The following is a 22,221-nucleotide window of genomic DNA, read 5'->3' as shown; positions in this document are numbered from 1 at the left end:
GCAGCATCTTGGGCAGCAGATGCTGGGTGCCATTAAGAGCAGCCGAGAGTGAGATACACAGGCCTGAGCCCAAGGGGCACGGTCTCCTGGGTAACTCTCCTAAGCAATCCCCCTTCATTTTAATATGGCTTGTGCGGCAGAATTCCCCCATGGTTGGTGTCTTATGAAGGCATGAGTCTGGGCCCCAATTCAGATTTTCTGCCACCAGTACCAGAAAGCCTTTGGCTAACAGCCCTGTGCAGATTTCATTCCAATCCTGCTATTGACAGTTTAATAAAAAATAATAAAGTAATAATACTAATACTAATAGTAATAATATTAAATTAGTAGTAGTAGCAGTATTCATCATTTAAATTACATCAGGACAGGGAAACAGCACTGATTAAATGGAATCATAGACTCCAATATGTTAGAAGCTCAGAGGGGGCCACAGCTCATTTGCATGCTATTTCCAGAGGGCTCCATAGAGCTTTTCCTGGCATAGAAGGGAAGGGATTGCCTCCTTTCTCAGATAATGCAGCTGAATATTGGATCATAATATTTCACACTTTAGAGTGTTAAATGTAAATTGCAAATGCTCCCTTAATTTTTATAGCAACCCTATAAGGAAGGTCAGTTTTGTTAATCCTTATAGTTTGGGACTGAGAATGAGAATATGTGTATGTATTAATGTGTTTTCATCCTGCCCTTTCTCCAAGGCGCTAAGGGTACTCAGTGAGCTGCTTGGCCAAGAAGGGATCTGAATCTGTCCCTCCCCAATAGCAGTCCAATAGTTTGTGCAATACACTATGTTTTGGGGCACCCAGTGAGATCAAGTTGGAAGTTAGAAGGCTTCTAACTAGTAGAAATATGGGAATTGCCTTGCTGGATTAGACCTAAACACCATCTAATCTTCTGGCACTGGGTTTTTTACCAGTGTGTGACCAGCCAGGTGCCTCTGGGCAGCAACAACCAGAGCATGGTGGTGATAACCCCTATTTAGGGCTTTCACATCTTTGCTGGCTATGTCACAAGCCATTCTTTTTCCACTCCGCCACCTGTCAAGCCCTGATGATGAAGGGAGTTTTCCAGTTTGGGGCACCACTGTTTGAAGGTGCCCCAACTGCCTTTCGGCAGCAGTGTCCAAATCTCCTCCTGCCTACCTTTTCTACTGCAGAGCAGGAAAGGTTGCCAGTTTGCCTTTTACAGCCAAGGGCATTTGGGCTCCTTGGCCCACACAGCTGCCAAGCTTTGCATGCGGACCACCATACAACCACTGGAATGATCCCAGTTCACCACTGCAGCATCACAGAAGGTGGGAAGGGCTGGCCACCCACCAGGGGCAATACTACACTCACTATGGTGAGGGTAGTTGTTGACACCCACCCCTCTTCTTTGCATCTGGTATTCAGCAGAATTCCATTGAGTTACTGTGGTTAAGAACTGATAGACTTATCTTTCATTAGCTTCTCTTTGGGAAACACTCCCCCCGCCACCTGCAGTTAGTTACTATAACTGAAGGTATTGCAGGTGGGACAGAGGGATATGAAGCAGGGGCCAGACAGATGAAGCAAAGAGGGTTTGTATGGAGCAGAAGTGCCTTTGTCCTACATGTTGCTGAACTGCAGCTCCCATCATCCCTGGCCGTTGGCCATGCTTGTTGGGGCTGATGGGAGTTGCAGTTACGCACACATAGTGGGGGAGGCAAAGGGTCCCCCACATGTGACATAAATGATCACTGTGAAGGTGTGATGTGGGATTGTTTTTTCTGGTCTTGGGAAGAGTTATGTTCCAGGACTTTGTAGGGCAGAGTAGCTGCCAGCCAGTCCAAGTGAGCTTGAAGCAGGTATGTGGTCCACTCCAAGGGCCATATTCTGGCAGCAGATCACGAAGATCTGAGTTCCAGAGTAGAAATCCCTGATGGGAGGCAGGAGCCTAGGCAGGCATTGCCCTCACACCAGTGATGGGTTGCTTGTGCTGGGGAGCAAGTTCTGAGGATGGTGTTTATAGGGCTTAGTGGACAGGGATTGTCCCTAGGGATCAGCTTGACTTGAACACCCAGGCAGGCTGGTAACGGCAGCCTTGACATTGCCCTCAAAGTATTGAAGTGCCAGCTATGGAAACATGGAAGCAGAATGCTGATGGCACAGGAGGCAAGACACTGGAGCCAGACCACTAAAAGCCCCAGAGCAGATTCTGTTTGCTGCCTTAAAGGTGGTCCTTGGCTGAGTGCCTAATGGCATTAGGAATAGGTGGGGCATAGTTTCCAAGGCCTATGCATTGCCCATGTTGTCTTGGAGAGCTTTCTCCTCCCTCCCAGACCACAACAAGAGGAAGTAAAATATTCAATATGTGGCCCAGCTTAAGTCTGGAAGAAAAACAAAGCTGGGGGCTGAGAGAACACAGCGGGTAGCACTGCATAAAGGGGGGAAAACCTGTCCAAACAAGCTCTGGAGCCCCGGTCAGGATAGTGTTTTTCCCTTGGGAGCGTGCTGCACTCCGCTGAGCGCATTTACACTGTGCAGAGGCAGGAGCTTGAAGGCTTGTTCCTTTTGCCATGTAAGGGAGCCCCAAGCACCCTTGGTGGCTATTTTGGGAATGAGAATGGGCCCTTGCTTTTGACTCCAGTGCCGTAGGGCAGATTGTGGCTGCCTCCTCAGCTGCCTGTTCCATATGTGCACGCGAAGGAAGCAGAAACCCTTCTCTCTCTGCAAATGTAAGGCTCAAGCAAGAATGTACATACTATTGCAGCTGCCGTGGCAAAGCTGGGCTTGGTGCCAGACTCCTCTCCTCTCCTCTCTCTCTGCTACAAAATCCCTCCAGCGCCAGCAGCTTTCAAAGTAAACAACAGAGCAGGATCGAGAGGCATCCACCCTCTGTCTGTCTGTCTGTCTGTCTGTCTGTCGCAGCAGGGCCTCTAGTAGCAACTGAGCTTGGTTAAGGTTCAAGGCAAGCAGTTGGCAGGATGAGAAGGGAAGCCCAAGCTTGGGAGGAGATCAAAGCCTGCCATGTTCTAAAGGTTGTACGTTAATTGAGGTGGCTTAAGAGCAGCAGCTGTGAGCCCCCCCACTTTCCTGGGCAGCATCCCACCTCAGCCCCAAGACTCACTGGTGGCTTTGGGCAAGGTGCTGTGCTCTCTGCCTCCACTCCTCACCTGCAAAGCAGGATCATAATGCTGGCTTACCTTTACAGCAGCCTTTCTTCAACTTGCTGCCCCCCAGATGTTGTTAGACTCCCAAACTTCCATCAGCTTTAGCCAGCATGGCCCAATAGCTGATAGGAGTTGTACTTCTTAAAAAAAAACTTGTGGTGCACCAAGTTTAGGGAATCTGCCTTGTACTGGGCTGTAGTAATATAAAGATTGAGATTCTGTTCTGTGGAACATTCTGAATGGCAGCATTTATTATTTTTTGTGTTTTATATCCTACGTTTCTTCCACGAGGGCAGAGTACCTGGTACTCCCTGGCAAACTCCTATCCAGGTGCTGAACAGATGCAGACCTGCTTAGCTTCAGCAAGGTTTTAGCGCCATATTTATTCAGGCCATAACTTTGGCCACTAGCCCTTTTCATACTTTTGGTCAGGGACCTGCTGTTAGCTCCAATCTGCAGTAAGCCTAGGAGATTTACATTATTTAATTTTTGTGTTTATATCTCACCTTTCCTTCAAGAAGCTGAAGGGCAGATTGTTAAAGTTTTTATGTGGGCAGGTAAGAGCTTACCTGTTCCTCCAGGCCTTTGGCTTATTTTAATTCCTACCTGCTTGTGGGTTTTAAAAAATGGTTTAAATGCTTTCTGGTCTTCATGGTCTGATTATTTGTTCAGGTTTGCTTGTAATGTAACTATAAACAGTATTATAGGTGCTAATAACTGAAACACAGGGCCTGCATTTAAATTTCTTTCTGTAGGTGCCAATGTTTCTCTTGCCTTTTCTTAGAAGTCTTGAATAAGCAAAGCAGGTGGCTCTGATGCTGCTGGTGCAACCCACTTCAGGCCAGTTGAAAACAGATGCTCGAAACCCCTAAGTGGTCTGAGTTCAGGGTACGTTAAGGACCACCCGCTCCCATGCAATACCTTGATCTCCCAGAGGCCCTGTGCTGAGTGTCTCTTGTTATCTGGGACAGGACTTTTCAGCAGTGGAGCTCCCTGGGGTAGTTTGTTTGGTCCCCTCTCTGTTGGTGTTTAGGTAGCAAGCAAAGGCTGCTTTTCAAGGGAGTCTTTATGGAATTCCTGAGCATGAGGGAACGCTCTGCCAATTCCTGCTTCTGCCTAGCTGTGCTGGTTTTGTTTTATTGGCTTAATTAGCGACATGGAGGTTTTTCAAGTGCTTTTGTTTTTTTCTGTGGAAAATCTTCCATTTCGTAACAATGACTCGAAGCTGATTGCAAATAAATATAAGGCAGGCTTGGCAATTTCAAAGCTTTTAGCTTTATTAAATGCATGTAAAATAAGCATGCTGAATTAGGGCATCAGAATTTTTTTCTGCAGCAAACTGAATATTTTCCAATGCAAAGTACCCTTGTTTGCATAGGAAAGTTTTCTGGAAGTCTTTCCAATTCAGAATTTGCTGGAAAACCCACATCACTGGGAGTTTTGTCAACTTTCTTGGACATTATTTTACGGGAAGGAACTTTCCTCCCTTCATGTTCTTGCCCCACCCTGTTAACACTAAGCCTCCTTGCCAGGTGCTTAAAATTACCCCACAATGGATGCTTCCACTGTAGCCTTGTTTCATCAACATAATTACTTGCCCTTTATTTATTACATTAGCACCATTCCCAAGGTGTCAGATCAGCCTACATTTTGCTTTCCCATTTTGTCCTTGAACCCGCTCTGGGCAGAAGGTAGGCAAAGCTAAGAGGGAGCATGATTTGGCAAAGAGCTTCTTATGGCCCAGTGTGGGATTTGAGCCCAGGTCTTCACACCTTGGGCCAAAGTAGCACCTTGTGGTGCTCCACTTACTACAAGCACCTATTAAGCTGCGGGCCATTTAGATCTTCCATGCAACAGAATCAGGAGTGTGGCAGAGTGCCGGGACCCATAGATTCAACCCTATTTCACACACAATAATATTTCTGTTTGTCCAAGCTTTTTGCTGAACCTGACAACCATTTTCATATTTGATTCAACTCTTGACTTTGGTTCCTGGATCTAGCCAGTTTTATTATTTGTCGTAAGCCATCTTAGAAGGCCTAACCATAGAAGAATGGTGGTGTATACAATAAATAACAAGCAATAGTCTTGCTTTCCTGGGCCTCCCATTTTTTACTTTGACCTGGCAAGGAACCCGTGCCCCTTTTAATGGCCACTGTTCCATTAGCCAGCGCTTGCTGGCCTGCCTGCTTACCCTCTTAGTTGCCTATAAACGCCTGCGGCTATTAACCTGCTGCTGCTCTACCAGCACATCCAGCCTAACTACAGAACCATGCACCCTGTGTGTTTCCTTTCCTGGTCTCTTACCCTTGCTTGCATATACTAAATCATGTCTCCAGTCAGCCGACGAGCTCCTTGGCAGAGCAGGGGCTGCTTCTCTGTGTGTTCTGGAAATCCCCCAGTGTGCTTGAGGTGCTGTGAATGAAATATTAATTACTGAAATGTATGAATGAAAGAATTCCTTTGAGTCAATAAATTGTATGGTCCTAGTAATAAGGGATGGGCATGTTCTCAAATAGTGAGGGAAATGTGAAAAGTGGGTGGGGTGAGTAATGCAATCTTTAACCAGCATTGGAAAGGTCCCAAGTACTTGGTTTTCCAAACTTCCCAAAGCTCTGGTTGGCAGTTAGTGTGAGTGTGGGCAAAGGCTCTAACCCCTGTCTCCCACCTCAGAGTCCCCAGCCAATGAGTCTGTTGAGCAAGAATGGGGAAGCCATGGCCTTATGAAGGTTGATAGACTGCTCTATCTCATCATCACTGACTGCCAGCCATGCAGAGGGAAGTCCAACAAATTTTGGAAGGCCATGCCTTCCCCACTCCTGCTAAAGATAACTTCTCCCTCTCTAGCCCTCTTTCCCTCCCTAAGATTGGCAGCTCGGGTGGAGGGGGCCTCTAGTTGATGATTCCTGTTCTAAAATATTTGTAACACATAGTAACTGCAGTATTGTCTCAGCTCTGTACAGGCCATGGTACTTCAAATTTCTGTTTCTCTTTCTAAGAATTTGAATCCTCTCTCCCAGCTGTGCCTGTGAGAAACCACTTAGATCCCCCAGGTTTTTGTTTGTTTTTTAAGATACTAGATGTTTGACTTGTACATGTAGAAACCAAATTCCACTTTTCTTTGTTGGTACAATCCGTTTCCCTCCATTCCCCCCATATTTGCCCTGCCAATGCCTCTTGGCCCCCTGGTTTCCAGCCCTGCAGTACTTCACAAACAGAAATGACCCATTAACCAAATAGCAAAGGCCTGTGTCTGCGTTGCCAGTAGATGGGGTTGGGAAAATAACAAAATCTGATCCTTCTCCTGGCTCACACAGCGTTGGTACCTCAGAAACATTTCCCCTAGGCCTGCCAGTGCAAACCAATATGATACAAGGAGTGCATCCTCCCTTGCTGATGCCTGGGTGCTTAAAGCTTTTCTCATTCTTTTTCTTTAAATGCATAGGACCCGTCAAAGCTGTTCAAGAAGAGTGGAGAAGCCACAGCGCCGACTGACAGCTCTGCAGCCGAGGGCAGGCCGAGGGAGAGCAGCCCTCTTTCAAAGAAACTTTCGCCGCTGCGCTCCGAAGTGACCGATTATGGGAAGTCAGCACTTTCCACTCCGGCCAGTAGTCGCGACCCAGACTCAAAGGACAGAGCTCAGATGAATGGAGCACCAACGGTGACAGAAAAACTGGCTCAGCTTATTGCAACTTGCCCTCCGTCAAAGTCTTCCAAAACGAAGCAAAAGAAGCCCTTCATGGGAATTGCTTCTGGATTTGCTAAAGACTCCGGAAAGAAGCTGCCAGTGGTTGGGGCTGTGACCGTGCCGGCGAGCAAGGACTTTGTAAAGAAACAGCTTGGAAGCGGCACTATGGGCGTTGCTTTGAGTAACAAGGACTTTGCAAGGAAGCCACCGGGGGTTAGTAGTGGTGCTGGACTAGTCAGCAAGGACTCTGGGAGCAAAAAGCAACCAGGGCCTTGCCCCAGCATGCCTGGGCTAGTTAGCAAGGACTGTGGGAAGAAGCTACCGATCCTTGGCTCCCCAATGGGATTGGTCAGCAAGGAAATCGGAAGGAAACCACTGTTGTCTGGCATGCCAGTTGGGCTAGTCAGCAAGGATTCTGGGAAAAGGCTTCTGGGGACTAACAGTCCGGTTGGATTACTTCCCAAGGATTCTGGGAAAAAGATGCTGGGGACTGTTAGTCCACCTGGATTGGTTAACAAAGACCCTGGGAAGAAGCTACCTGGACCAGGCGGTCCAATTGTATTTTTTAATAAGGATGCTGGGAGGAAACATCCAGGGTCAGATGGGCCGATCGGATTGGTCAGCAGGGACTCTGGAAAGAAGCTGCCAGGGCTTGGTGCTTCAAGCGGATTGGTGAATAAAGACGCTGGAAAGAAGCCTCTGGGGGCTAGCAGCCCAATTGGATTGATTACTAAAGAGTCTGGAAAGAAGCCACCGGGGGTTGGCATTCCAGCGGCCTTGGCTGCTAAGGACTCTGGGAAGAAAATGGCAGGGACCAGCAGCAGTCTGTGTGGGCTGGCCAATAAGGACTCGGGGGCTTTGAAGGCAGATGCTGCTCACCCTTCTGTGGAACCCTTCAAACGGTGTTCTGCGAATGTCATAAGTCACGAAAGTCCTTTGCCGCCAGGCCTCTTGAAAGACAGTGTGGGCAGTAAGCCTTTTGAGAAGCATGTTGCAAGGCAGAGTAAAGAAAGCATCCCAGAAAAGGTAACGGTTCAAAAAGAAGCGTCAGGTGGAGGCAAGGAAGGGGCCTGCAGTCAGCAGGACAGCTCCTCTTCCAGTGAAAGGGGCACGTTTGAAGCACCCAAGCATGATAAACAACTGCCCGTGTATTGCACTTCCCCCGAATTCAGGACTTCAGGAGGCGCTTCTGATGTATCTACCGCCAAATCTCCATTCAGTGCTGTTGGGGAGGGGGGCCTCCCCTCCCCCTCCCCAGCCGCCTCTGTCACTGCTTTAACGCGTAGCCCCACAGCAACCTTGGCTCAGTTAGCTTCCAACCCTCTACATTTAAATAGCACGCCTGAGCTCTTAGAAGGAATTTCCGAGCAGATTAGCAAGACCCCGTTTGCCTCTGACAGCACGCGCTCAAGTATGAACCGGGTGCCGAATCCTGGCTCACACGCTGCTGGCAAAGGGGTCGGCAGGGAATTAAACGGTTCCAAAGCTGTGCATGCCGATGACCCCAAACCGAGCCCCACCTTAGGCAGGAAGCCCAGCCTGGCAACTGACTCTAACACCCGTGCCACTGTTGCCCCTTCGGTGGTTAGCTTCTCCAGTTTGTTCAACAATAAGCCCTTTCTAAAGATTGGTGCCATGGCTGCATCAGGTAAACCCTGCCAGGGGGTGGAAACTCTGAGCAGTAGTGGCGGCGGCCCGCAAGCAACACCTCTGAAGAAAAGGAAAGGAAGGAAGCCGCGCTGGACTAAGGTAGTCTCCAGGAGCACTTGCCGGCCTCCCAAAGGCCTAGAATTGGGGAGGCCTGAGCTTTTCAAGAACATTTCTTGCAGCGTGCTGTCAAACAGTAGCCTAGATCAGGCCAAGCTCTTCAAAAGCGCAGGCCCGCCTTCCTTTGCCCAGCACGAGTTTGTCAAGCGCCAGTTGCCAAAGCTCAGCAAGTCCAGTAGCATACAGTCCCTCTCTCTGCTCAGCAGTGTTGAGAAGGAGCCGAGCAAATTTTACAGTCCTCACATGCAGGCTTCCGTTGGGTGCATCTCGGACGACCTGCTGCCTGAAATGTACAAGTCCAAAAGGGGCAGGTCGAAATCCAAAGAGATGCCCCACCTGGAGGGCCCCCCGAAGCGGACCCTGAAGATTCCTGCCTCTAAAGTGTTTTCAGTGCAGTCGAAGGAAGAGCAAGAACCTCCAGTGCTGCACCCAGAGGTGGAGATCCCGTCTTTTCAGCAGAGCCTCACAGAGCAAGCTTTCCCCAAGAAGAGGGGCCGTCCGAAGAGGCAGATCAGATCAGGGGTCAAGATGAAACCCCCTGTCCTCTCTGTGGCGCCCTTTGTCACTGCGGACAGTTCCAACAAGCTGGATTGTGAAAGCGACCAGCGGCAGAGCGAGGATTTCTTTGAAGTAGCAAGCCCGTTAGGAGGCCCCGAGGAGCCTGGGAAGACGAGCGCCTGCAACATGACTGACCTTGAGGTAGAGCCGGACCGCAAGGAGAGCAAGCGCAGCAACGGGCAGCTGATGAAAACCATCATCAGGAAAATCAACAAGATGAAGACGCTGAAGCGGAAGAAGCTCTTGAATCAAATCCTCTCGTCTACTGCGACAGAACCAAATAAAGGGAACGTGCAATCCAAGCTCCACACGACAGTGTCGACCCTCGCTGCCACGTTTGGCTCGAAACTAGGCCAGCAGATCAACGTCAGCAAGAAAGGAACAATCTACATAGGAAAGAGGCGAGGCAGGAAGCCGAAAGCTCTCCTGAATGGCATCTTGGCCGCTAATGCTGACAGCTTGACTCTTCTTGAAAAGTCTGCCCAGCAGGCGACGGGGACGGTGCTCGGACAAGCAGTGGCTCCTTTGCTCCCTTCAGCCACAAATAACCCTGAGATTCTCCCTTCACCCGTTTGTTCTCAGTCATCTGGGGTAAGCGGAGGGCAGAGCCCCGTCAGCAGCGACATGGGCTTTGTGGAGCCCAACTCGGTGCCCTATCTGCACCTCCACTCCAGGCAGGGAAGCGTGGTTCAGACCCTGGCAATGCGGAAGGCCTCGAGGGCCCGGAGGCGGCTCTCCCCACCAACTCTTCTCCCCAATTCCCCATCCCACATGAGCGAACTCGGCTCGCTGAAGGAAGCCACTCCGTCGCCCATCAGCGAGTCCCACAGCGACGAGACGATTCCCAGCGACAGCGGGATCGGGACCGACAACAACAGCACTTCTGACAGGGCGGAGAAGTTCTGCGGCCCGAAGAAGCGGCGGCACTCCTTCGACCATATCTCCCTCGTCCCCCCCGAGACCTCGACGGTCCTGAGCAGCCTCAAAGAGAAACACAAGCACAAGTGCAAGCGCCGCAGCCACGACTACCTGGCCTACGACAAGATGAAGAGGCAGAAGCGGAAGAGGAAGAAGAAGTACCCGCAGCTGCGGGGCAGGCAGGACCCTGATTTCCTGGTGGAGCTAGAGGAGCTGATCAGCCGCTTGAGCGAAATCCGGATCACCCACAGGAGCCACCATTTCATCTCCCGGGACTTGCTGCCCACGATTTTCCGCATCAACTTCAACAGCTTCTACTCCCACCCCACCTTCCCTCTGGATCCTTTGCACTACATCCGAAAGCCCGACCTGAAGAAGAAGAGAGGCCGGCCACCCAAAATGCGTGAGGCCATGGCGGAAATGCCCTTTATGCACAGCCTCAGCTTCCCCCTCTCCGGCACTGGGTTCTACCCGTCTTATGGCATGCCTTACTCTCCTTCTCCCCTTGCGGCCGCTCCCATCGGCCTGGGCTATTACGGGCGGTACCCACCGACCCTCTACCCGCCTCCGCCTTCCCCTTCGTTCACCACCCCGCTGCCGCCTCCCTCATACATGCACACCGGCCACTTGCTGCTCAACCCCGCCAAGTACCACAAGAAGAAGCATAAGCTGCTTCGCCAGGAGGCCTTCCTCACCGCCAGCCGGGCGCCCCTCCTCTCTATGAGCACCTACCACCCCAGCGTCCCACCGGAGATGGCCTACGGCTGGATGCTGGAGCACAAGCACCGCCACCGCCACAAGCACCGCGAGCACCGCTCCTCTTCAGAGCAGCCGCAGGTCTCCCTTGACACCTTGGCGCCCAGCGGCCCTTCCCGAACTGTCCTGGAGTCCCTGAAGCGCTACCGGTTTGGGAAGGAGGCCGTTGGTGAGAGGTACAAGCATAAGGAGAAACACCGTTGCCACATGGCCTGCCCACACCTGTCCCCTTCGAAAGGCCTGCTTGGGAGGGAAGAGCAGTGGGTCCGGAGGGAACCAGCAGAGCCCAACTCCTCCCTGGCTCTGGGGCTACAGACGCCGCTGCAGATAGACTGCTCAGACACTCCGCCCAACCTGCCTCTGGGGAGGTTCACTCCCAGCTCCGAGCCGGTCAGCAGCGACGAGCACACAAACCTTTTTACCAGTGCAATAGGCAGCTGCCGAGTCTCCAGCTCTGCTGCCACCGGCGGGCGCAAAAAACTGTCTGATGGCTCCGGACTCTTTGGCCCCCAGGAAGCCTCGCTCAGCCGGCCTCTCCGGAAGGAGACGTTGCCCCCTATGGAGAAGGCAGGGCCAACCTTGTCAGGTAAGAGACCTCTACTCTTGTATGTGTGCCAATGCAATCTTTTAAACAGCACCTGGAATTAGCAAGGCTGAAACTGCCACCACTTCATCATGTCAGGCGGGTGGAAAAAGAAGGTTCTGGGGTCATGAGCAGTTGTATGCAAATCTAGACCTGCCTGGGGGTGGGGATGTTTTCCAGCCCATGTTCCCAGAGACCTGGAGCTTGAAGTACATCAAGCAGAGGGGGCTGACCTGCTGACCAGGTGTGTCCAGGTTCAGAGCAGCCTAGTCGATCCAGAGGCTTCATGCACTCTGCCAAATGAACATAAGAAACTGCTGTATACCAGATCAGACCACTGGTCCATCTAAAAAGAGAGGAGGAAACTCCCCATGTTTGTTGTGAGTTTAACATGGTGGGTTTTTTGGAGGGGGCGGGGGAAGAGATTTTTACACGAGCACATTTTTAGCAACAAAATATTGCAGTAACTCCTGTCCCCTGGTCAGCCTTTCATCTTTTTTTTCTTTTTTGCCTGCCTATGATGCTACCCCAGTTTTGTGTTTGGTCCTTGTTGGTTCATCTAGCCCGTTACTCTTGACTTACAGTGAGCCACACTTATTGGTCCACTATTGTCCACACCAATGGGCAGTGACTTTCCAGGGTTTCAGACAGGAAATCTTCCCCAGCCTACCTGGAGATGCCAGAGATTGAAGCCTGGTCTTCCTGCATGCAAAGCAGCTGCACTAATACTCTGATTGGCAGTGGCTCTCCAAGACATTTGTTGCATTTATGCTTTAACAATATTGTTTTAGATTGCTTAGATTTTTTAAAAAACTATATTAAGCAGTTTTAAAACTGTTTTTGTATAGATAAATAAGATTAAAATATTGGGGGAGGTATTTTCCCCTTTACCTACTACCTGAGTTGGAGATTGAACCAAGGCAAAGTAGAAGTTCTGCCTCTGAGCTGCAGTGCCACCCCCCACCCCCACCCCCACCCCCACCCCAAAATCAGGTCATTTGTGTAAGGACCAATGCTACATGTCGCTCTTTCCTAGTGTGCTGGCAGCGGGATATGTTCTTAGCAAAGGGCAAAAAGGCCTGATTCTGTAGGGGGAGCCAGTGGCAACTGGAGAGAATCCCAGGTCTTTTATAATCCTGACACCATACAAATGTGATTCCATCTCCTAGTAATTGGAAATAATTATGTTGAATGGCCAGTTGCTGTTTCTCAATATCATGCTCTGTTTTTAGAGGGGTAGCTGTGTTAGTCACTTGTGGCACCTTAAAGGCTAAACAAATCATTAAACCTTTGTAGTCTACAGCCCGCTCTGCTAGATACAGGAAGTGTTATCCTGAGTTGCAAGTATATATACATACATAATGGGGCAAGGGAATTGTAAAGAGTGACATCAGAAGGGGATTAAGTGTGGAAAGTACAAGGACAATGAGAGTGTGAAATAAACAGTGGTAATTAGCAAAACAGTCGCTGATGACACAAGACATCCTGGCATTGGTAAACCAATCGACACAGGCAGGGTGCTATTTTGATTCATTCCACATGTGATAGCATTGAACCCTTTTATATGGTGTAATTCGGCAGTTTCATACTGCAGCCTCCCTTTGAAAGTCTCTTTCTTTCAGGGTGGCTACTCTGAGGTCCTTTACATCATGTCCTGGGAATGTCAAGTGTGTGTGTAAGAAATGGGTTGGATGTGGGATTTATACATTAGATAAGCTGTTACATTCAGATGGATAATTTTTTCATTTTTTGGTGGTATAAATATTATTTGCCATTGAGTGCTGAATGACAGTCTCTTCAGTTACAGCATCTGTTGGTGTCTATTTATGGGTGGTTTGCTTTGTTGGAGGAAATTACTGTATATAAATGCCTGTTAGACCTTTGTAAAGGAGGTATTCAGGAGCATAGAGAGTTGTGGAATAGGGAATTAGGATGTGCTGGACAACCTAAACAATGGGAAATTGCATTAAAATCGATACAGAATGTTTTTCTGGATTTGAAATTGAGACTGATCCAGCAAAAATTGTTTCAGATACATTGGACTCCACTATATTTCTTCATGAAGGTACTGCTTAATAATGATAGATTCTGGAAGTGTAATGCTGAAAAGGCACATGATTCAGGCATGTCCAGTGATGTGTTCTTTTTGCTCTGAAGCTGTGTACAAGTACTTTAAAACTACATATTTCTGTAGTATTGGGATTAATAGCAGGACAACAAAAGTGGATGTTGCAAACGCTCGTGCTCGTTATGAGTCTTGTAAGTCAAGCTTGGAAGTATAAAGAGCCACTGCCTATTACACAATACATTTAAACATATATTTTTCTAAACACCAAATTTGTTTTTTGACACCTGGAGGGCTTATATCAATTTACATGTTTAAGTTTAGTGGAAAGTATTGATGTCTATGGGACGCGGGTGGCGCTGTGGGTAAAACCTCAGTGCCTAGGACTTGCCAATCGCATGGTCGGCGGTTCGAATCCCCGCGGCGGGGTGAGCTCCCGTCTTTCGGTCCCAGCTCCTACCCACCTAGCAGTTCGAAAGCACCCCCAAGTGCAAGTAGATAAATAGGTACCGCTTTATAGCGGGAAGGTAAACGGCGTTTCCGTGTGCTGTGCTGGTGCTGGCTCGCCAGAGCAGCTTCGTCACGCTGGCCACGTGACCCGGAAGTGTCTTCGGACAGCACTGGCCCCTGGCCTCTTAAGTGAGATGGGCGCACAACCCTAGAGTCGGACACGACTGGCCCGTACGGGCAGGGGTACCTTTACCTTTATTGATGACTATAGGATTCTCAATGTGAGCGTTGTATTGTATTTTTCTTCCCACCTCTTTTTAACACATATCTTTGTTTTTGTCTTCTTTATTAAATTGGATACTTAAACATATTTTCATTTTTAAAAATGTCCTGGAATGTTGCAATGTTCCCTCATCAGCTCTTGAATAGTGCCATTTCTGATGTCAGAGTTTTGTCCATTCTTTTGCATAGAGACTGGTTCTCTTTGTTCTTGGTAGAATACAGAAGGGCATTGCTGGCAGATGATGGCACATTGGAAGATGAGCAGGTGACTAAACCCCCAGTGTTGTGGATGGCAGACATAGGGACAAAGTTGTCATATGAGTCTCCTACAGGGGCTGGTCTCTTTGCCTCTATCTCTGTTACATGGTCTGTTGTTGATGGTGAGCAGCTGTTTTAAGTCAGAGAGTTCTCTATAAACTACTACTACTACTACTACTACTACTACTACTACTACTACTATTTATATGCTGCCCATCTGACTGGGTTGCCCCAGCTACTCTGGGAGCTTCCAACAACTATAAAACCACAGTAAAACATCAAACATTAAAAACATTAAAATACAGGTTTCTTCTAAACGTCAGTTGTTTGTTTCCTTGACATCTGACGGGAGGGCGTTCCACAGGGCAGGCAGGACTGCTGAGAAGGCCCTCTGTCTGGTTTCCTGTAACTCACTTCTCGCAACGAGCATCCAGGCTGAATGATGGGGCTGGAGACACTCCTTCAGACATATAGGGCATTATATACAGATCCACCACACGAGGCCTGTGAGTGAAGTTTCAAGTGTCCAGCATGGGCTGTAGAGTATTAATGCTACGCTTGAGTGTTTTCAGCTGGTAACTCTGTGTGTAAATGGGCACAAATCTGACATCGGAGATGGCAATATTCAGAAGTCAGTGGAGGAACCTTTCAACCTTCCAGGACATTTTTTTTTAAAAAAATGTTTTTTATTAAAGATTTTCCTCGTTCACAAAATCACATGCATTGTCTCTTTCTTCAGGTTGCGTTTTCTACAGATCAGTTACATTTGTCGTGAGACATTGGTGTTATATGCAATATAGGGTTGGGCAAAAAAGAAGGGGGGACAGGAGAGAGGGGGTGGGGTGGTAAAGCTTCTGTTCTTTTACTTAGTGTATGTGTGGAGTTTTGTGTCAGCGTCACTTGGATAGGTTCTTTTTCTATTCACTTGTTATGTTTCCTTGGTGGTGAGAGAGGTTGGGGTGGCCTAGGGTGTGGTTAATTGTCTTTGGTTAGCTGCAGTAGGATTTTTTTGGGGGGGTTGTTGGGTTAAGTTAGCTATATTCAGTTGTATGCTGTCAGTGGATTTGTGTTGTTGTATTGTTGGGCTGTGTATGTGTTAAAGGGGAGCCATACCGGAGTCTTCCAGGACATTTTGCAAGTGACCTTAAAGTGGACTTTATGGAGCAAAGGAATTTCAAAGGCAGACCGCAACTTCAAACTGCTGCATTACAATATATCAAGAGGTTTAATGGTTTCACAAGTGGAATGAATCAAGACAATGGATTATTAACACATTATATATGTTAATTGGCTTACCATTGCCGGAATGTGCCTGTCATCAACAACTGTGTTGTGAATTACCACCGTTTCTTATGTAACCATCACCATTTCTACTTTTCTGCATTCGTTTTCCCTCTGACCTCACTGTTTACAATTCTCCCCCTCTCAAATATTTTTTTAAAAGAAAATCCCAACAACCCACCCACACACCATGTGTAACTGTAACTGAGGATGACACTTCATTTACCTGATGACTGTAGACCGCAAAAGCTTATGCTGTAATAATTTTTTTAGTCATGAAGGTTCCACGAAACTCTTCATGGTTTCTTCTCTATGTCTGGTAACCGCACTGGTTAAGCAAACTGAGTGACTACAGTTCCCAACATCCCTGACCACTGGGCCTGCTACCTAGGAATGATGGAAGTTGTGGTCCAAAAACAGCTGGAGACCCAAGTTTGGGAAACCCTGTTATAAACAGTTCTGTGGGCTTGGTTACTGGGTGGCACAAATCACTTTCTTGGGTGGTTTAAAAAAACCAACAAAGAACTGTGTTGATAACATTTCTATACAAAACAGAGTCTTGTGGCATCTTAAAGACTACCAGATTTATTGAGGCTTACGCTTTCATGGTTCTGCTCCACAAATGTTTATGCTATAATAAATCTTTTAGTCTTTTAACTGCCACTAGGCTCTGTTTTTGTTCTTGCCGTAATATACTACTAACACCATTACTCCTCTAGAATTTGCCAGGTTTGCTACAGTCACTATGAAGTTTTTGTTTTTTAACAAGCAGGTAAATATTCAATTTTAGTCATCCTTTTAGTAACACCCATGAACATCAGTGGACTTAAGAGTGCTTAACAGTGCTTTTTAAAAACAGTTTGTTCTGCAAGCTAATTTTTACTCTGGATGCAAAATCAGGCTTTTAGACCTTGCTGAGAAGCCTCCACACCAATATCTAGTGGCACTCTTGCTGCCCTTCTTGCACCTACAAATACCCCCAGATTTGGCTTGTTACACCTCCTCTTTTCCCATAGGCTAGGTTACCTGGTTCCCCCCAAAGCCCCCAGTTTAGCTTCCCTCTTACAGGCTGAGTGCGACATCCTCCCTCAACGGGTTAAGTCTGAAAAGCAGGAGGAGAAAACAGGTTGTGTTGGTTAGTGCAGTTCTGGGAATTTCCCGAGGAATTCCATTACCGTGAGTGAGCTGACTTGGATTTGATGAGAAACAGCCTTAATTAGAAGGAAAACAGACATTTTAGGCCGAAGCCTGCCGAGTGCCATCTCTGAATCATTGCGTCTCTGCTAGTGCATTTAATTGGTGAGTCAGATGAAAATGTATCGCTTTCAGTAAGTGCGCTTCCCACAATTGAAACCAGCTGTTTTTATCTGAGAGCAGCTTTCAGCTCTGCGCTTGGCTCATTCACCTTTTCCTGCCACATCTCAGGCATGTTGTGCAGCAAAGGCCCCGGAGGGCTGTGCATTTAAGTAGCGCCGAGATAAACACCTCTGGAACTTTCCTCGTTTGGCCTGCGGCACACACACACTGTGGAGGCCGTTGCAAGCTTGATCGCCAAGGCTGCGCTTGGTTTCCTGACAAGTGTGCCTATATAACATCCGACGAGACCCATAATTTCACGTGGTGCTCTTTGTATCACCATCGCCACCATTCACTTAGCCAGAATTCATGCAAAAAGAGAGAAAAAAAGTCTTCAAGTTTGCAAACATGCCCCTACTTAAAGCATCAATATACAGTCTCCTCTGTAATGAGGTTCTATTTAATTTATTTACTTTGTTTGTTCAGTTATACTTAATAGCCTACTTTTCACAAATGGTCCAAGGGCAGGTAGCAGAAATCTCCCAATTAAAACGATAAAACAGGTACAAATTATATTAAAGCCATAAGATAAAATGACAGAAGTGAACTAGAAACAGAATTAATGAAGGAGCAGCACCGAACAGCGCAGCAGGAGGGGGGTAACAAATTTTACTTTCATAGAATTATAGAGTTAGAAGGGACCACAAGGGTCATGTAGTCCAACCTCCCTGCAGTCCAGGAATCTTTTGCTCAATGTGGGGCTCGAACGTTGGTGTGCCTGCTGCCGATTGGGACTGGTAGAGCAGAAGGCAGTGATCCTGCAGTAGGGGGAGCCAGAGCCAATGACAGGCAGAGCCAACTAACTTTGGTTTTGTTTCCAGTCCCCTCCTTGCTCAGTTGTACAATGGGCAACACTGAGATTTAGGAAGAGGGAGCTGGTTCGGCAGCTGATTGAGAGCAGATTGAAGCTGGTGGGGCAGTACTTCATTTGCTGTAATTGGGAACAAATTCCTATGCCTCACAAATAACCCAGAGATGCATTTTAAATAAAAGCACACATTCTACTCATGTAAAAACACGCTGATTCCCGGACCATAAGCCGGCTGGATTGAGAAGGCGATTGGGTCCAGAAGGCGATCGGATCCAGCCTCCGGGCCTTAGTTTGCCTACCCATGTCTAACTACTACGCCACACTGGCTGGCTGTTGAAAAGCAGGGCCTAGACTCTTCATTTTTGTAGGAGAAGCAGAAACCTCCCCATCTTTCTCCAGGGAGTGTTCTCCCTCAGCCTGGCTAGATGAAGAATGTTTGTGATAACTTTAAATAGGAAGGTGAGAGGGGAAAGTTCAGCTCTTCTCAGGCACCCACTCTTTTAGACCTTCCCACCCCCCTGCTTTATACATGGGGGTGTGTGACTGCCCTCACAACATCTACCGTATTTTTCGCACCATAGGACGCACTTTTTCCCTCCTAAAAAGCAAGGGAAAATGTGTGTGCGTCCTATGGAGCGAATGCAGGGGGGAGGCAGGCGGGAAAAGCCCTCAAGAGCCGCACACAAGCTTCGTGCGCTCTTGCGGGCTTTTCTCCAGGAGGGAGAAGGGACTGACTGGCTGCAGCAGTCCCTTCTCCCTCCTGGGGGAAAAGCCCCCAAGAGCGGCACCCTTTTTAAAGGCTGCGCGGCTCCTGCGGGCTTTTCTACGAGGTGGGGGAATCCCCCCACCTCCCAGAAAAGCCAGGAGAAGCCGCACAGCCCCTTTAAAGAGCGTTCGGCTTCTGCGGGAGGTGGGGGAAGCTGCAGCAGATTCCCTCCTCCCGGGCTCCCTTTGAAGCGGCAATGTGGGAGGGGAGCAGCTTACACTCGTGTAAGCAGCTCCTCTCCCACTTTCCTCCTTCAAAGCAACTACGGAGGAGGGAAGGAAGAGGACCATGGATCCTCCGCTGCTCGCTGCTCGAGGCTGCAGTGGATTCCCTCGTCCCGGGCTCCCTTTGAAGCAGCAAAGCGGGAGGGGAGCAGCTTACACTCGTGTAAGCAGCTCCTCTCCCACTTTCCTGCTTCAAAGCAACCACGGAGGAGGGAAGGAGGGGACCCATGGATCCTCTTCGCTGCTCGAGGCTGCAGCAGATTCCCTCGTCCCGGGCTCCCTTTGAAGCAGCAAAGTGGGAGGGGAGCAGCTTACACTCGTGTAAGCAGCTCCTCTCCCACTTTCCTCCTTCAAAGCAACTACGGAGGAGGGAAGGAAAAGGACCATGGATCCTCCGCTGCTGGAGGCTTCAGCAGATTCCCCCCTCCGTGATTGCTTTGAAGCAGGAAAGTGGGAGGGGGGCAGCTTACACTCGTGTAAGCAGCTCCTCTCCCACTTTCCTCCTTCAAAGCAACTACGGAGGAGGGAAGGAAAAGGACCATGGATCCTCCGCTGCTGGAGGCTTCAGCAGATTCCCCCCTCCGTGATTGCTTTGAAGCAGGAAAGTGGGAGGGGGGCAGCTTACACTCGTGTAAGCAGCTCCTCTCCCACTTTCCTCCTTCAAAGCAACTACGGAGGAGGGAAGGAAGAGGACCATGGATCCTCCGCTGCTCGAGGCTGCAGCGGATTCCTCCTCCGTAATTGCTTTGAAGGAAAGTGGGAGGGGGGCAGTTTACACTCGTGTAAGCAGCTCCTCTCCCACTTTCCTGCTTCAAAGCAACCACGGAGGAGGGAAGGAGGGGACCCATGGATCCTCTTCGCTGCTCGAGGCTGCAGCAGATTCCCTCCTCCTGGGCTCCCTTTGAAGCAGCAAAGTGGGAGGGGAGCAGCTTACACTCGTGTAAGCAGCTCCTCTCCCACTTTCCTCCTTCAAAGCAACTACGGAGGAGGGAAGGAAAAGGACCATGGATCCTCCGCTGCTGGAGGCTTCAGCAGATTCCCCCCTCCGTGATTGCTTTGAAGCAGGAAAGTGGGAGGGGGGCAGCTTACACTCGTGTAAGCAGCTCCTCTCCCACTTTCCTCCTTCAAAGCAACTACGGAGGAGGGAAGGAAGAGGACCATGGATCCTCGGCTGCTCGAGGCTGCAGCGGATTCCTCCTCCGTAATTGCTTTGAAGGAAAGTGGGAGGGGGGCAGTTTACACTCGTGTAAGCAGCTCCTCTCCCACTTTCCTGCTTCAAAGCAACCACGGAGGAGGGAAGGAGGGGACCCATGGATCCTCTTCGCTGCTCGAGGCTGCAGCAGATTCCCTCGTCCTGGGCTCCCTTTGAAGCAGCAAAGTGGGAGGGGAGCAGCTTACACTCGTGTAAGCAGCTCCTCTCCCACTTTCCTCCTTCAAAGCAACTACGGAGGAGTGAAGGAAGGGGACCATGGATCCTCCGCTGCTCACGGCTGCAGCGGATTCCTCCTCCGTGATTGCTGGGAGCTTCTCTGGGCAGGAATTCCCTCAGCTTAAGTGGGGTGGGGGAAGTGTGGCAGGTAGGGGGGTACCTACCTAGACACTGAAGCCACATGTCTCTTAGATGAAAATTGGGAGTGAGCATTGTGTGAAGTGGCTGTGGATCTCCTGCCGCAGAACTGTAGGACTGTATAGAGTTGGGAGGGCCACCCAAGGGTCATCTAGCCCAGCCCCCTCACAATGTAGGAATCACAGCTAAAGAACGCCAGGCAGATGGTCCCCCAACCGCTGCTTAAAAGCCTCCAGTGGTGGAGACCCCAAACACCTTCCGAGGTCATTGCAGGGTTGGAAGGGAACCCCAGGAGTCATCTAGTCCAGCCCCGGTGGACAGCGGGCGCAATCCATCCCATTGCGCAAGACTAAAGATGCTGCGCAAGGCTAAAGAAGAAGCCAAGGCAGGGATGGATCGCGCTTGCTGCCTTGTCTTCTTCTTTAGCTGCACTGGAGAGGTTTAGCTCCTGGCTGGAGAAGTTGCGCGGCTATGGATCCCGCGCGCTGTCTTGGCTTCTTTGCTCTTTGGGGCTGGGGGGGGGGACCCGGGCTTCCCCCGCAGCCCCGAGGAGCTCTGGGAGAAGTGGACAGGCTGCGTGCAGCCTGTCCGTTGCTCTTTGGGGCTGGGGGGGGGGATAATATTTTTTTCCTTGATTTCCCCCTCTAAAAACTAGGTGCGTCCTGTGGTCCGGTGCGTCCAATAGAGCGAAAAATACGGTACTTTGCCTGTCTAGACATCAGAAACGATACTAATGAAAGCAGGGAGTGTGTGAGATAGCGAGTTTCTGTCCCATTTATCTTCAGCAGTACTCTTGATGTGCAACAGTGCTGAAGGAGAGTTACCGCGCAGCCCGAAGACAAATTATCCTTATTGGGACCATTCAGAAGTTTATTTGTCCAACCTCTCTCTCCAGCTGCATGGCCACCCTATTTATAACAGGGCTGGGGAACCTGACTCCCCCTAGAAGTTGTTGGACTACAACTCCCATCAGCCTCAGCCAGCACAGCCCAATGATCAGATTGTTCTGCTTGGTATATTTGCAAAGGTTTGATAAAGGCCTTTTATTTTAGTAAAACAATACTTTCAAATAATACACAGTATTGGAGATACTGTCCCTAGGCATTACTTAGCTTTTTGCTACTTAGAAGGAGGGAAAAGAAACAAAAGCTGAAAATAGAAACCATCAGCATGGCAATAGTATTATCTGGGCTTAAAGGGGGGGTATGTAGACATCAGGATTATTATGCAGAAATGGATAGAAGTTCATATTTTTCGAGAAAGAATCTCAGGCTGCTGTTTGTGATAAGCTGGGGAAAGGATGAACAACGTGTGTGTGTGTATCCAAGTTCTGACATGCTGTTGTGACACTTAAATACTCTCTGGTGTGTTTCCCTCCCCATTCCCCCAAAGTTCCAGGTGGAAGAGTATAAGAGACACTTAGAGGTGGGGGATAAAAAATGCTGTGTGTGGACTGGGGAGGGGTGTTGAACCAATTTCTCTGGATGTCAGTAGAGCAGTGGGAAAAGGAAAACTGAGAAATTGAATTTCATTAAACCAGATGTGCCAGGTGTTCCTTTCAGTGGAAGGATGGATGGGACAGAAGGGAGTGATGGAGAGAGAAAGCAGCCGTGGAGAGCTCCTCTTAAGTGGTGGTTGGAGCCTTCTGACATGTTTTTGTAAATGCTGCCTCTCACCTGGTGGTCTTTTAGATCGAAACATTTCCTCTTTCCCAATTGCAGCACCGGAGTCCAAATTGAACATGCCTGCTCTATATTCCAT

The 22,221-nt window shown here is 49.0% G+C and overlaps 1 protein-coding gene across 2 annotated transcripts in view; it reads left to right on the top strand.

Annotated features, from left to right (window-relative positions):
* ASH1L (ASH1 like histone lysine methyltransferase) overlaps positions 1 to 22,221 on the top strand; it is a 76,549-nt gene that overhangs the window by 14,493 nt on the left and 39,835 nt on the right. For both annotated transcript variants that reach the window (XM_081891287.1, XM_081891286.1), the window contains exon 3: positions 6,576 to 11,403. In XM_081891287.1, the coding sequence (XP_081747413.1) occupies positions 6,576 to 11,403 (4,828 nt within the window). The remainder of the gene's footprint in view (positions 1 to 6,575; positions 11,404 to 22,221) is intronic.

This window comes from Podarcis melisellensis, assembly GCF_964234715.1.
Source record: "Podarcis melisellensis genome assembly, chromosome: 16".
Lineage (NCBI taxonomy): Eukaryota > Metazoa > Chordata > Lepidosauria > Squamata > Lacertidae > Podarcis > Podarcis melisellensis.
This window is presented reverse-complemented; position numbering and strand designations above follow the sequence as displayed.